The 15,035-nt window shown below is 57.4% G+C and overlaps 1 protein-coding gene across 3 annotated transcripts in view; it reads right to left on the minus strand.

Moving 5' to 3' along the window:
• The window catches only part of KCNQ4 (potassium voltage-gated channel subfamily Q member 4), a 52,247-nt gene that overhangs the window by 18,997 nt on the left and 18,215 nt on the right, over positions 1-15,035 (minus strand). For all 3 annotated transcript variants that reach the window (XM_072723696.1, XM_072723695.1, XM_025983731.2), the window contains exons 2-7: positions 4,013-4,103; positions 3,246-3,372; positions 2,869-3,044; positions 2,222-2,347; positions 1,729-1,839; positions 1,431-1,526 (exon numbers count right to left, since the gene is read on the minus strand). In XM_072723696.1, coding sequence (XP_072579797.1) covers positions 1,431-1,526; positions 1,729-1,839; positions 2,222-2,347; positions 2,869-3,044; positions 3,246-3,372; positions 4,013-4,103 — 727 coding nt within the window. The remainder of the gene's footprint in view (positions 1-1,430; positions 1,527-1,728; positions 1,840-2,221; positions 2,348-2,868; positions 3,045-3,245; positions 3,373-4,012; positions 4,104-15,035) is intronic.

Consider the following 15,035-nt stretch of genomic DNA (forward strand, 5'->3'; position numbering starts at 1 on the left):
CCGGCCTATCAGCATGCCTCAGGGCGGCGGGGGAAACTGAGGCCACGCACTCCTGCTTTGCCGGTTCTCTTCCCCCACCTCTGGCAGCTCCTCCTCTGCCTCCCTGACTAGCCCAGCCCTGCTCCCCCCAGTCACCAAATGCTGAGGTTCCTCGAAGCTCGTCGGGGACCATCTTCTCCACCCCTGCTCTCCATCCTGGGCCAGCTCATCCTGGCCCTGACCCCATTACTCTCCACCCCTGCCTGCTCAGCACGTCTCACTCTTCTTAGCTGCAGACCCGTATGTGCAGCTGCCTCCTCCATGCTGCCCCCCAGGGCTCATGGCCTCAGGCTCCCCCCCCACCCTGCTCCGGCCAAACTCCAAACTCACATGCCTCATGCCCCAAGCCCAGTCCCCCTCCAGTGGGGAGGGTCGATCATCCAGTTGGGGGAGCTAGAAACCTGGAAGTCCCCCACCACACACCTCCCCACCCCACTGCTGAGGCCATGAATTTCACCTTCTAAATATACAGAATCTGCTCCCTCCTTCCCACGGGGGCCAGTCCACCAGCCCGCCTTGCCCACACGTTGCCAGAGCCCCTTATCATCTCCCCCTGCACACCCGGGGCAGTCTCCAACCCACTCGCCTCCTTTCAAAATGCAAATCTGATCCTGTGGCTCATTCCTCCCGTTTCATACTGTCCGTGGCTCCTCATCACTCTTAGGAAAATGTTAAGCTCCTCCCTGTGGCCCTTCAGGCCCGGGCCTCACCCACTTACCCAACCCCTCCTCCCTCTATATACCCTTCTTGGAGCTTTTCCAGCCTCGCTAGCTGCCTTCCAGTTCACCAAACACACCATGCTCCTTTCCACCACTGCGCCTTTGCACATGCAGTTCCTTTACTTCACCTCTTCCCCTAGTGGACTCCTACTGGTCCTCCAGCTTGCAATGCAAGGGTTAATTTTCTAGGGTCGTCATCCCTGAGTTCCCCTTCAAGGTCACATCAGGCCAGAACCCTGTGAAATGCTCTGCAGAGAACTATGCTTTCTTTTAAGGCGGTTGTCTCAGCCTAAAGTCACAACATTCATTCGTGTGAGTGCTGGTGCAACGAACCGGTGCTGGGAGCAGCGCAGGCCCACTGACGACTGCACAGCCTTCGGGTGGCTGTGGGGACAAGAGGACAAGAGGCCCGGGGCCCCACTCCACTGCAGGCCACGTAGGGTGGGGGCTGGAGCGGGACAGTGGGGCAGCTCTGACGAGGCCTGAACCGGCACGTGGGGCACAAGGGAAGTTTCTGACAGTCCCACTTAGCATCCCAGCTCTAGCCCGGACTTGGCACGTGACCTCAGAAAAGCTTCAAAGTGGAGACACAATCACGAAAGTGGGACACCCAGGTCAGTACAGAGAGGTGACCCACCAGTTCATTTCAGGGGCTTCCTAAGCCACTCGTACCTGGATGAGGTTGGCTGCAGGCATCCTCCTCTTCTCGAAGTGCTTCTGACGGTGCTGCTCCTGCACCTTCAGGGCAAAGCCAGAGCCAAGGATGCCCTAGGGGAATAGGGGTGGTTGGGAGAAAGGTGGTGGGGGTGGGGGTGGGGGTACAGCAAAAGGCCCAGAAGGTCTCCATCCCGGCCCCATCCCCCCCGCTGTCACCTCCCCCACCTGTGCAAATGCAGGACAGGGGCTCCCCAGCTCTGCCCCCAGGACCCTCTCCCCCAGGCCAGGGGACCCTAAGTGCAGGGGGACTCACAGCAGGCAAGGCAAAGAAGGAGATGCCTAGTAAGGCAAAGCCGGCGGCCAGGACCCTGCCCAGCCACGTGTGCGGTGTCTTGTCACCATAGCCAATGGTCGTCAGTGTGATCTGGGGACACAAAGAGTTTACCCTCAGAGCTGGCTGGACCCTCAGAGCCACCCACAAGAGCTTGCTGGGGCACAGGCAGGTGGGAGCCTGGCCATGAGGGGTGCCCTGCAGTGGTCCACAGGGGCTGGCTGGGGGCATAGGCAGACCTCTCCCCTTCCTTATCCCCTGGCTGGTCAGGGCTAAGGTGGCAGGGGCTTGGTGTGGGGAACTAGATGGAGCACAGGCAGGTCTACTGGGGCAGGTTGGGGGCCAACAGAACCTGGACGGGGGCAGCCCCCACTGAGAGGACAGGTGCAGGCTCCCTCAACCCGGAGTCAGAGTCCCAGTGGTGGAGCAGGGGAGGGTCTGGGGAAGAAGGGCGGCACTGCAGACCCTCACGCACCGTCCCCCACCAGAGCGAGTCGGCGTAGGAGGAGAAGTCGGAGTTGGCGTCCTTCTCGGCCAGGTAGACCAGGAAGGAGGCGAAGATGAGCACCAGGAACCCGATGTACCAGGCGGTGATCAGCTCCTGCGAGGGCAGCAGGGGGCATTAGGAGGCCGGGGGGGAGGGGTACGAGGAGGGGGGTAACACGGCGCCCAGCCGGCAGCTCTGGGCAGCTGGGGGGTCCCCACAGCGACCTTTGAGAGGTGCTTTGGGGGGGACAAAAGTCCCCCACGGCTCCGAGTTGCTCAGAGATGGCTCTCCCTGCCTTCCTTTCCCTGCTCCTCCCTGCAAGGGGACCCTCCCTCGCCTTCCCACCTTCCCGCCCCCCAGCCCCCACCCTGGCCTTGATCTCAGTCCCCAGACCCACTGCCCCCCAGCACCCCACACCCCCCAACATCCAATCCTGCCCCACCCCCCACAGACTCCGCCCCAGCTCCCCACTTTGCTGTGCGCAGAGCCACCAAAACCAGAAGCTTCCAAGCCCTGCCCGACAGGCCTCGCCTCCTGACCAACACCCAGCCCGGGCCCCCAGAGACCGTCCCCTGTGACCTGGCTGCCACAGGGTCCCCGGCCTCCCCCTCGGCCCCCTCAGCCCGCAGGCGCACCTTGCTGTGCGCATAGACCACCGAGCCCAGCAGCTTCCAGGTGCCCCCGCGCCGGTCCATGCGCACCATGCGCAGGATCTGCAGGAAGCGCATGCTGCGCAGCGCAGACGTGGCGAAGATGTTGCCCTGCGTACCCGCGGCGATGACGGCCACCGAGGCCACGAACACAATGAAGTCTGCAGGGTCACAGAAGGCGAGGTCACAGCCGGCCGGGACCCAAGGTGTGTGTGGGGGAGTCTTGGGGCCACGGGCTGGGGGGGTGGGTAGTGGCAAGGGGATGGGGGGTGGAATCTCTAGCTGGAGCTGGCGTCTGGGGCAGGGTGTCAACCCTGGGGCTCGGGGGCAGGGGGCAGGCGCGGGTGCCCAGGTCTTATCACCGATGACACAGAAGGGCTTTCTGGCAAAGCGGAAGCGGCCCTGCCATCCTCGGTAGCGGCAGCAGCATCCCGCCGACCAGACGCGGATGATGTACTCCAGGCCAAACACCACGATCATCACGAATTCCTGTGGGACCAGGGGCCTGAGTTCTGGGCTCCCCGCTCCAGGAGTAAGGGCCCGGGGCTCACAGCACTGGCCCAGCCCCCAGTCCTTGGGTTAGGAGGACCACGATTTCCTTGGGCCACCTCTCCTGGATGTTCCTACACCTGGCTGGACCTGAGGAGGATTCCAGAAGGCACATGGCCCCTCCCACAGACTGCCTTCCACTCCCTGTCCACAAGCTGTCTGGGGATTTCTGCCCTTCACCCAGCCCTCCCCCTCCCAGCTATCCCAAACTCAGTAGCCCTGCCAACCCACCAACCCTGGGTGACATAAGGGGTGGCTGTCTGTCGGCTGTCCACTTCCCAGGTGCTTCTATTTGGAGAGGAAAAAAAAAAAGAAAACCACCACCAAACCAGGGGTTGAGTTGACCCTTTGGGCCCCGAAAAGGAGTGAGGCTTATCCACCTCTTCTCTGGGCCCAACATCAGCCCTGGATCAGCGGCAAGAGGTCCCTCAACATCCGTTCTAAAGCAGGACATGAAGTCCAGAGAGGGGCAGCCATGCACCCAGGGAGCAAGCCCCTCTCTGAGCCGCAGGGTGAGAAGCCTCTGTCCGCCTCCACCCTGAACCCACAGCCTGGCTCAGGCCCGGCCTCGGGCACTCACCAAGATGAGGAGACATTCGTTGGCAAGTTCCTGGTGCTCCTGGATCGTGGACAGGACGGACAGCACCAGGCAGCTGAAGACCAGCAGAAATCTGCAACAGCAGTGTGGAGAGGGTCAGACCGCGGCCTGGACAGGATGGCCAGGGGGCTGCCCAGGTGCGGGTGGAGGGAAGCGTTATTTGGGAAGAACTGTCTGGAAAGCAGAATCCGAATCAGGGTTCCCTGGAGCTGCGGTTCTGTGCTGGACCCCCGGGGCAGAGCCCCCCACATGCCCACTGCCCCCTCAGGGGCTCCGGCTGCGGCCTGCGGCTCCCAGGGTGGTCACCCAGCGGTGGGTGGCGGGGCTGTCTGGGCTGCCAGTGGGAACAGTCATGAAGCACCTGCTGGCTCAGCCACTCACAAGGGGGGCCCTCAGGCCTTGGCTCGGTTTTAAGACTGTTTTAAGAGCAGTACCCCCGAGGTCAGCCGAGGGGCCCGGGAAGGTCAGCAGCCCGGGAGAGGTCCCTGCTCCCTGTGAACTCCGAGGCAGGAACGTCGCTTCATCTGGGGACAGTTGCCTCTGCCTTCGTGGGCTCTCAAGGAATTAAAGAAGGAGACAACTATGAAAGGAAAGGAGACTAGGGAGGCCAGGGAAGGGGGGAAGTATGCAGAGTGGGACGAGGTCTGGGGAGGGGAGTCAGGCCTCATGGTCCATGGCTCCCCTGAGGCAGTGGGAAGCCCAGAAACAGACGTTTAGAAATGGAAAGAACTTTATAACCCAGCTCATCCAGCCCTACCCTCCACCCCAGCTGCACATATGAGGAAACTGAGGCCCAGACAGGGAAAGGGACTCACCCAAGGTCACTCAGTGTGTCCAAGACAGAGGCAAGATTACAGCCATGGTTCCCCCCTTCCCAAGGGATGGGAAGAGGGGGAAAGGGCACAAGGGGAGAGGCTGGCGGCCTCGGACAGTGTGTGAATACGCAACGCAGGCCAGGCTGAGGCACACAGGCTACAGGGGAAGGGACCCGGCCGGAATCCCAGAAGCGCCCCTCTTTGGGAGGGGGATGCACTGGTTATGCATGTGCCCTGGGAGAGGCTCTGGAGGGAACGGGCTTCTCTGCAAACACCTCCCTTGTGGCCTGACCCACAGCCTCCCCCAGATGCTCCCAGAGTCTCCCCACCTGGGAAGGCTGCTGATGCAGCATTTTGCCGGAAACAGCCCACCTCCATGGCCTGCGGAGACTCTGCTCCCCCTGTGCTCCAGCGAGCCCCCGGGGAGGCCCTCCGCACCCCCTTCCCTCTTCCCCTTCCCACCCCTGCCCGGTGCTCGCCTGTGTGTCTATGGCCCTAGTCACTCTCTACGTGGCTTCATTTGTGTTTCTGTTTCAGGGGCCCAGGGGCAGAGAGGCTTGGGTTCAGGTCCTGGTCCAGCTCGTACAGTCACCTCCCTTCTGTAAGCCAGTCTCCACCTCTGTACAGGGGAGCTGATGGGAGGACAGATGCGGAAAGGACCTACACCCTCCTTGGGCCGGGCTCCCAGGCTACTTGGAGAGAGGGTAGGTGGTGGATGTCGTAAAGGGTTTTGAATGAATGAGCAAGGGGGAGGCCTCCTTGGCTAGTTCCAGGCAAGAGCTGAGTCAGCAAAACAGAAGGCACGGGGAGATAGGAGGAGCCCCAGCTCCTCATGTTCAAGAATTAACCACAGAAAATGCAGCATCCACATCCCCCTGGGATGGGGACTCCTACAGGCCCGGGGCCCCTCTCTGAGGTCTGCTCATCCAGCACCCCCCCCCCCCCCCCCGGGGAAGGGTTGCCTCTGAATCTGATAGGCTTTCACCCCAGCCCTAAACAGCAATCCTTCGGTGGCCCCAGTGCTCGGCTGACCCCGGATCCTCAGGTAAGGGGGCCGCACTAGGAGCTTCCTGCTGGGGCTTTTGGAAATGCATCTTTCACCACACTGTGCCTTCCAGGTCAACAGTTACACGTCTATAAAATGGACACATCACCAACGGGTTAAATGAAAAAAGCAGATTATCACATCTGAAAGGCAATGTGATCCCAATTTTTAAAAACATATATATTTTTTGGGATCCCTGGGTGGCGCAGCGGTTTGGCGCCTGCCTTTGGCCCGGGGTGCGATCCTGGAGACCCAGGATCGAATCCCAAGTCGGGCTCCCGGTGCATGGAGCCTGCTTCTCCCTCTGCCTGTGTCTCTGCCTCTCTCTCTCTGTGTGTGACTATCATTAAAAAAAAAAAAAAAAAATTAAAAAAAAAATAAATAAAAACATATATATTTTTTATATTCCTACCAAGAGTCAGCAGGGCTTATCTCCGGGTGGCAAAATTAAGAGGGATTTGGCTTCTGTTCTGCTTTGTTGCTTCTCTGCACTTCCTTGTATTTTTTAGAATAAACAGGGGTGGGGGCGCCTGAGTGGCCCCATTGGTTGAACACTTGACTCTTGGTTTTGGCTCAGGTCCTGATCTCAGGGTCCTGGGATCGAGCCCAATGGGGTCTCTTCTGAGCTGGGCGGGGAGTCTGCTTGAGATTCTCTCCCTCCCCCTCTGCTCACACACACCTTCTCTCAAATAAATAAATACAATTTTTAAAAATAAATAAACAGAAGTAATAACAAATAGGAATTTAAAACTGCATTTCCTTAAATATACAGACAGAGACACAGCTGCCTTCAGTCCTGCCCCCACCCCTTTACCACAAGAGCTTTGCCATTTCGCAGATGTCAGGATGTGATGGCCTCTCCCAGAGTCCGGCTCACATGTCCAGCTGTCTACTCAGCTTCTCTTTCTCAGATGTCTGGTGGCCTCTCAAACCCAACATGTTCAAAACCAAACTCGATTTGCCCTCAAATTTTGTTCCCCTCCTGTCTCCCCATCTCCGTTAATGGCACCAGCTGCCACCCAAGGGCTCAGGCCAAATACCTAAGAGTTGTCTCTGATTTTTCCTTTTGCTCACCCTCCACTTCCTGGCCTTTAGCAATTTTCTCTTGGCTCTCCCTTCAGAATAAGTCCCTGGACAGACCACAGCTCACCACCCTGACTAAGCCGCCACCATCTCACCTCTGGCTGGCCTCCCCGCCTCCACTCTGGCCCAACTGTGACCCACTCTCTTCATAGTAGCCAGGGTGACCTTCCTGACAACGCAAAGCTGGAAATCACTCTCCTCAAAACTCTCCCTGACGTCCCATCCCATTTGGAGAGCGAAGGTTAACCTCCTCAGTGTGGGCCGGAAGGCCCTGAGAGCTCTGGCCCCCACCGTACCTCGCAGACTTGACCCCCTCTCCCCATCCCCTCCATCACTACGCGCCAACCATCCTGACCACATGCCATTTCTGGAGCGTCAAACTTATTTCCACCTCCAGGCTTTGCACTTGCTCTGCTGCTTCCTATGCCTATTTATTTTTCCCTTACTCATCAAACATCACTTCCTTGGGGAGGCCTTCCCCAACCACCCCCTCTCTCCAAAACAATGGCCCTATCCCCACTCTCTCTCTCTCCTTGCTCTGCTTTATTTATTTTTCATAAACTGAGTACATGAATAGCAGACATTCACATGAAACAAATATTAAAACACCATGTCACCAAAGCTCCCAGTTGGTACCCACTGAGAAGGCTCCAAAAGCTCCAAAAACGTCCCTCCCTGGCGTGTTGGACTCCCCAGCATCCTTCCTGAGAAGGGACGAGAAGGCAGGTCTCTGACTTTGACCAGCTCCACATGGTAGACACTGTTTAAAAAGCCCCAGAGCGGGCCGCCCAGGTGGCTCAGCGGCTGACTGTCTGCTTTCAGCCCAGGGTGGGATCCTGGGGTCTCGGAATTGAGTCCCACATCGGGCTCCCCGCAGGGATCCTGCTTCTCCCTCTGCTTCTCCCTCTGCCTGTGTCTCTGCCCCTCTCTCTCTGTCTCTCATGAGTAAATGAATAAAATATTTTTTTAAAAAGCCCCAGATCTTCACCTCCCCTGCTTTCACACGCTGGATGGGGGTTTCCAGATGCTCAATACAGTGGAACAGATACGTTAAATATGATAGAGAACATCTTTTTTGTTTTGTTTTGTTTTTGTTTTTTACAGACTTTATTCACAAGAGACACAGAGAGAGAGAGAGAGGCTGAGACACAGGCAGAGGGAGAAGCAGGCTCCATGCAGGGAGCCCGACGTGGGACTCGATCCCAAGACCTAGGATCACGCCCTGAGTGGAAGGCAGATGCTCAACTGCTGAGCCACCAGGAGTCCCTGATAGAGAACATCTTGTGTCCCAGGCACCTGAGCAATTATCTTCCAGATGAAGAAATGGGGCCCAGGGAGGGACACACTTGCTCCAAATCACACAGTGAATCAGTGCAACCTCTCAGGCTACCTTGGTCCTCCCGAGGGGTCCTCACACAGACACCCACTCTTGGGCCAGAGATCCGCGTCTGGAGCTTAGGCAGAGAGGAGACAGGGAGAAGGAGCCCGAAGCCGGGGTGCGGCTGTGTCTGCCAGAACCAGCGTATGGCTTCATTCATGCAACAAATAAGGACTAAGGATTGTGTCCGGCCCCCTCTCAGGCCTCGATTCTCTGCCTCTGCAATTGTAGTTGGCACCCAGGAGCTGGCTGGCTTGGGCTCTCTACAATGGCCCCTAGCTGGTTTGCTTAGATCCGTGGTTCTCGAACTACAGCTGGTGTCAGGATCGCCCAGAGGACTCGCTAAGACCCAGGACTTCTGGACCCCACTTGTGGAATGTAAGCGTGAGGTGGGACCTCAGAATCTGCACGTCTGCAAAGCTTCCTGGTGATGCTCCTGCTACTCCTCCGGGAACCACACTTGGAGAATCACTGGCTCAGCTGATTGGAGTGGTTGTGGCTGATTCAATTATTAGCCAGCTCATAGCTTTTTAAATAACTGCAATTATTGCCCTCCCTGCCTCACCCTGCCCCCACCACCTCCCTGAATTCGCTGCAGAAACAGCCACAGGGCAGGGGGAGTGAGGACAGCCCCACTGGGGATGTGGGCCTCGTGCCAACATCAACTTCACCCCAGTTTGCTGTGTGACCCCCGAACAGCTCCTGCTAGCTGCGGACTTCCTATTGGCCAGACACTGTGCCAAGCCCTCTACATGCTTATTTTTAATTACTTCTCACCACCACCCTGCGAGAGCAGTACCATAATCACCCAAGGCTTATCAGTGAGAAAACACAGCTCAGAAAGGCCTGCTAGGACAGCTGCATGGCTCTGCGACTGTACTAAAAAACACTGAATTGTAAGGCGGGATTTTCTGGTATGCGAACTACAATTCAATAAAGCCATTATTTTTTTTTTTTAATTTTTACTTATTTATGATAGTCACACAGAGAGAGAGAGAGAGAGAGAGAGAGAGAGAGAGAGGCAGAGACACAGGCAGAGGGAGAAGCAGGCTCCATGCACCGGGAGCCCAACCTGGGATTCGATCCAGGGTCTCCTGGATCGCGCCCTGGGCCAAAGGCAGGCGCCAAACCGCTGCGCCACCCAGGGATCCCAAAGCCATTATTTAAAAAGGAAAAAAGAGGGGCACCAGGGTGGCTCAGTGGTTGAGCATCTGCCTTCGGCTCAGGTCTTGATCCCGGGGTCCTGGGATCGAGTCCCACGTCGGGCTCCCTGCATAGAGCCTACTTCTCCCTCTGCCTGTGTCTCTGCCTCTCTCTGTGTGTCTGTCATAAATAAAATCTTTTTAAAAAAGAAAAAAGGAAAAGGAAAAAAGAAAAGTATACTAGATTGTCCAAAGTCATAAGGCCAGGACCTAAACTCAAGTCCACCTGGACCACCAAGCAATACTACCTCAGTTTCCCTACCTGCCACATGAGGTGGGGGACTAGACTCTCCGGCAGAGGGTCTGCAGGGGGAGGGTCTGTCATGAGCTCAGTTCCAGATTCCCTGAACCCTCAAGGCCATGGGGATCCATTGGAGAGTTTCAAGAAAGGAATGCCGTGGTGTGATATGTGTTTCACGACCACACTCACGGGTCGTGGGGAACGTGGACTGGAGGGGGTGAGAGTGATTGGGAAAATGCAGAAAGTTCCACAATAATTCAGATGAGAGATGAGGGTGCCAGCAGCAAAGATACGTGCAGGATGGAGGCTTCTGGGAGCAAGATTTGGTGATTATTTGGAAATGGGGACAAGGAGGGAGAAGGACTCTCCCGTTTCTGGTGTGGGCGCCAGGTGGATGAAGGATGAGTGGGCAGAGCCGGGAGACCCCACGGGAGGAGCAGGTGGGGGCAATGAGCTCCCCTGGGGTCACTGCCCACAGGCACACACTCAAGGCCATGAAAGCAGAGACCTGAGCTGGAAATGCGGATTTGGGGCACACAGGGGAGCGGGTAGAGACCATGGTAGGAGCCCAGACAATTCAGAGGGCGTGTGGCACATTTTGAGGAGGACCCAGAGGGACCCCTGGGCAGAGACAGGAGACACACTCCCCCTGCCAGATGCCAAAGGAGCTGCCAGCAAGACAAGAGGGAAGCCAGGAGAAAGAGGTGGCAGGGATGCCAAGCAAGAGGGTTTCAAGGGGGAGCGAACCACAGTGTGAAATGCTGCCAAGAGGTCAAACAAGATAAGGCCTGAAAAATGTCCACTGGGTTTGGTGACGAGTTGGTCACTGGGCACCTTGGGCAGAGGAGCAGAGAGAGCGGGCAGGAGCAGTGCCAGGCCAGTAGGATGAGGAAGGTGGAGGCGTGAGAAAGAGGGATGGGGAGCCCAGGGACCTGGGCTTGGGTTGTTTTTTGTTTTTTTTTAAGATGCAAGAGCCAGAGTGGAAGAAGCCAGAGGAGAGAGGGACAAGTCGAAGATGGGGGAGGGAGTGATCAATGGAATGAAGTCCCCAGGGCAGCAGGGAGGCGGGGATCCAGAGCTGGGCAGGGCTGCTGGGCGGAAAGGACCCTGCCAGCTAGTGGGGCGGCCCGGGGGAGGGGCTAGGTGGGACCGGAGGTTTGGGGACCGGGAAGCCAGAGCGCTCCCTGGGGGCTCAGACTTCCTCTGTGACCTTCAGTGACGGAGGAGTCAGGGCTCCTTCCGGGAGGAGGCGGGGAACAGAGGTGGGGGAGGTTTGAACAGCTGACCGGGCCCTGGGGAGGGGTCCCTGGGGAACACAGGACCTTTATCCCCTACCCTAAGAATGGGAGAAAAGATGCAGAACACCACAGGTGCTCCACACATGCATTTCTGATTTGCTTTGGCTTGGGACTTTTTTGGGTTTATTTTTAAGGCTTGATGATCCTGAGGGAGGAAAGCAGCCATGTGGGATGAAGGGATACCCCCACCCCCAACCAGGCCAAAGTAAATGCAGAACCAGGCCATGCCCCTTCCTTCCTCCTGGGCCTCCTTCCTTGTCCCCAGTGGCCCTCCTCCCAGGCAGCTGTCGCCTGCGTGGCCACCAGCTGGCTCCCTTTCTACAACTGGCCTTGGGAGTATGTGATCCCACACCCAGACCAGACCCCGAAGGCAAGGTTCCACCTTCCCCCTGGGGACGGCCAGGGCCAGTCTGTCCCCCTTCAGCCAAGGTTCCTGGCTGACAGAGGCCATAACACGCCACCTTCCAGCACAAAAGGGCTTCTTAAACCACAAACTAGGGTTGCTACCGAAGGAGGGACCTAAACTAGACCTGAGGGGCTCCCCCCCCGACGGGGAGGGGGGTGCAGTGTGGCCTGGAGGGCCCCAGGCTCCTCTGGGGGAGAGCAGCCTCCTACTTGCAGGGGGATCGAGGGGAGGGGCAGCCGGCCAGGCCTCAGAGTGAGGCTCTTTCCAAGAATCCTCAGGGGCTGGGAGGAGAAGTTTCCCCTGATCCAGCGATTCTAAATATGGCAAAGGGAGCAAAAGCACGTGACCCAGGGCCCCACACCAGGGCTGCCACTGCAGGCCGCTGCTTCCCTGGGCCAGAGGCCTATGCTGGGGGCTCGGGGTGAGGGATGAGGGCTCCATGGAGCCTCAGTTTCCCCATCTACGACGTGAAGGTGGGCCACGCTCTGAAGGCTAAAGTCCCTTCAGCCTTGCTGCTCTCCAGAGCAGGGTGGAGGGGAGAGGCCTGAGCTCTCAGCTCAGTTCCAGATTCTCTGAGGATGTCCCTGGAGGGACAGCAGCCGCCAGCACATAGTACAAAATATGACAAAAATGCCCCCTCTTGGAGGACCAATTAGAAAAAGGCGTTCCCTTCGGCCTGAAAAATTATAAAAAGTTGGCCCCTCTGGATGGACCCACTAGAAACAGGCAGCCCTAAGCTCGGGCTGGATTTCTGTGCCAGCAGCGGCCTCCCTGCCAGGCCCCTCGCCACGCACAGGATGTACAAGGCCACGGGGTCCCCAGGGATGGCTCAGACAGCCACCACAGCCCCCCAAGGGCCAACCCCACGTGGCACCAACGTGGCTCCATGACGCTCTCCTGGCCACCACTGACTGATTCATCCAGAACTGGAGACTGACCAGGAAAGCTTCCCCCCCAACCCCACCCGTAGGTCCGGCCCAACCAGTCAGGTGGTCTTTCCCAGGAACGGAACTAAGAACCAGAGAGGAAAGTTGGCAGGAGTGCATAGAAAAATGGACCTGAGGCCACTTGTTCCCGAATCTAGTATCTCCCCTTCTCCGTTCAGTGAAGCCCCGACATGCCTCCCTCCACGATGCCACGCAACTCTTCCCTTTCCTGGCAGTAGGTGTCCCCCACCCTCACATGCCAGGTTGTCTTGAGCTGGTGTGAATGGTCTTGGTGCCACTAGGGTGTGGAAGGCAGTGTCTCCTGGGCCAGGTGTTTAATGCGTCACAGCCTGGTCGTCTCCCACCTGGCTCAGCTCCAAACCCTCCTACTCCATCTCACTGCTTCCCTCTGCCATGCCAGCCGGACTACCTGGTGCTCCAGGTAAGGGGGGCTGAGCAGCATGTCCCAGGCGGGCACCAGGAGGGCAGCAGGGGCCCTCCATCTGTTTAGGGCTGGCTGGGCAGCACCAACGACGCCTCAAATAAACAGCGTGGGATCCCCAGCAGGAGGCCAGTGGAATGAAAGACAAGTAAGGGGTGGAACACAGGCAGCCTGGATTCTGAAAGCTTAAACCAGAGAGCCAATGGGAACCTTCCCCCCCCTCCCCCCACCTCTCCACCTGAGCAGCTCCATGTGGATTCGGGTGACTCAGTTTTACATTCTGGGCTTGGCAGGAGACTTCACTGGAACGCAGAGCTTTGCTGCTTTTTTAAAAAGTGTGAAATCCACCGACTTACAGGCTCAGGCCCAAGCTCCTAAGCACAATTGCAAGGAAGGCCCTTCCCACCCCACCATCTCACTCCCCACCGCAGAGCCCAACCCCACGCCGCTTACTCCAGCGTCACAGCTCTGTTCTTCTCCCATAAAAGCAAGCGGCTTTTCCCTCCCTATCTTTGCTCATGTCATGTCTGCCCCTCCTCCAGGGAGGCTGGGTGAGGTGGGAGTCCACCTCAGGCTCCCTTAAGTCCCCACTCCCATCTCTCTGCCCACCCCCATCATCATGGCATTTAGTTCAACTGGAGAAAAGCCGCTGGATGAAGGGCCTCCTCCCCCGAACCCAGAACTGGTTGAGGTCTTGTCCTTTTCACCTGGAATGCCCTGCCCAAATCAGAATGGGTGCTGGGTGAAAGCTTCCTGAGAGAGGGCACAACCTAGGTGCTGGACCCCAGGCATCATGCTCCCTCTACCACCCTCCCCTCCACCGCCCCCCCCCCCCCCCCCCCCCCCCCCCCCCCCGACAGGTGCCACTGCCACCCTGCTGGCTGCTAGTGGTTCACTCGCATCTCAACCCTCCCTGCAGCAGGTGGTGTGAGAGTGAATCTGGCCAGGTAGCAACTCCCAGGCCAGCACCACGGCACTCACTTCCTCACTCACTGACTTGTGGGGTGTGCGCTCTCATGGGGGACATGGGTAATAAGCAAGTCAAGGTTCCAAATGTGATTTGCGTCCAACATTGGTTGCAAAGGTTACTGGGGGAGCCTGGCTGGCTTAGTGGGTGGAGCAGGTGACTCTTGATCTCCAGATGGTAAGTTAGAGCCCCACGCTGGGTGTAGAGCTTACCTATATTTAAAAAAAGGGGGATCCCTGGGTGGCTCAGCAGTTCAGCACCTGCCTTTGGCCCAGGGCGTGATCCTGGAGTCCCGGGATCGAGTTCCGTGTCAGGCTCCCGACATGGAGCCTGCTTCTCCCTCTGCTTGTGTCTCTGCCTCTCTCTCTCTCTATGTCTATCATGAATAAATAAAATCTTTAAAAAAATTTTTGTTTTAATGTGAGATGATGATGATGATGGGAAAACATTAAGTGGGGAAAAGAAAGAAGGAACATTGGTATGGGAGTTGGGGACTATTTTATAGAGAGGGGTTGGGGAAAGCAGCATCAAGAAGGTGACTTTTCAGCAGAGATCTCAAGGAAATGAGTGAGTGAGCCATGTGGGTATCTGGGAAAAACGGGATTCTGAGCAGAGGGAAAAAGCAAGCGCAAAAACCTGAGCCAGACGGTGCCTGGTATGTTCCAGACCATCAAGAAAGGCATGCCCCCAGAGCAGAGTGAGGAAAGGGGAGAGTGTGGGCAGCGAGGCAGTGGAGGCAGGAAGCAGATCACCTACTGGCTCTTGTGAGGATTTTGGCTTTTACTCCAAGTGAGATGGGGACTCCTGAGCAGGAGTACACGATCTGACTTGCATTTGCAACAGCACAGGCTGTTGAATAGAGAACCCACGGTGATGGTGCAGAGGGGGACGGGGAGGGGGTAATGACATTTGCCCCACAGCTGTACGATCCAAGCATAAGATGCGGGTGACTTGTACTAGGGGGACCGACAATGCAGGAGATGAGCAGATACTGACTCTAGCTTAGCACGGAAAGATCCCTTAGAGTGGATCAATCCTCTAATTTATACAGGAGACACTGAGTCCTAGAGAAGGGCATGATCTACCTGTGATCATACCCCAGATCAGAGGCACAACTGGGTCTGGCACCCAGATATCCTGATTCCTGAGGTTAGATTCTTTTGATTTGTCCTCTTCCTATAGGAAGAGTCAGGCACCAGCCC

The sequence above is a fragment of the Vulpes vulpes genome, chromosome 10, assembly GCF_048418805.1.
Source record: "Vulpes vulpes isolate BD-2025 chromosome 10, VulVul3, whole genome shotgun sequence".
In the NCBI taxonomy this organism is placed as follows: domain Eukaryota; kingdom Metazoa; phylum Chordata; class Mammalia; order Carnivora; family Canidae; genus Vulpes; species Vulpes vulpes.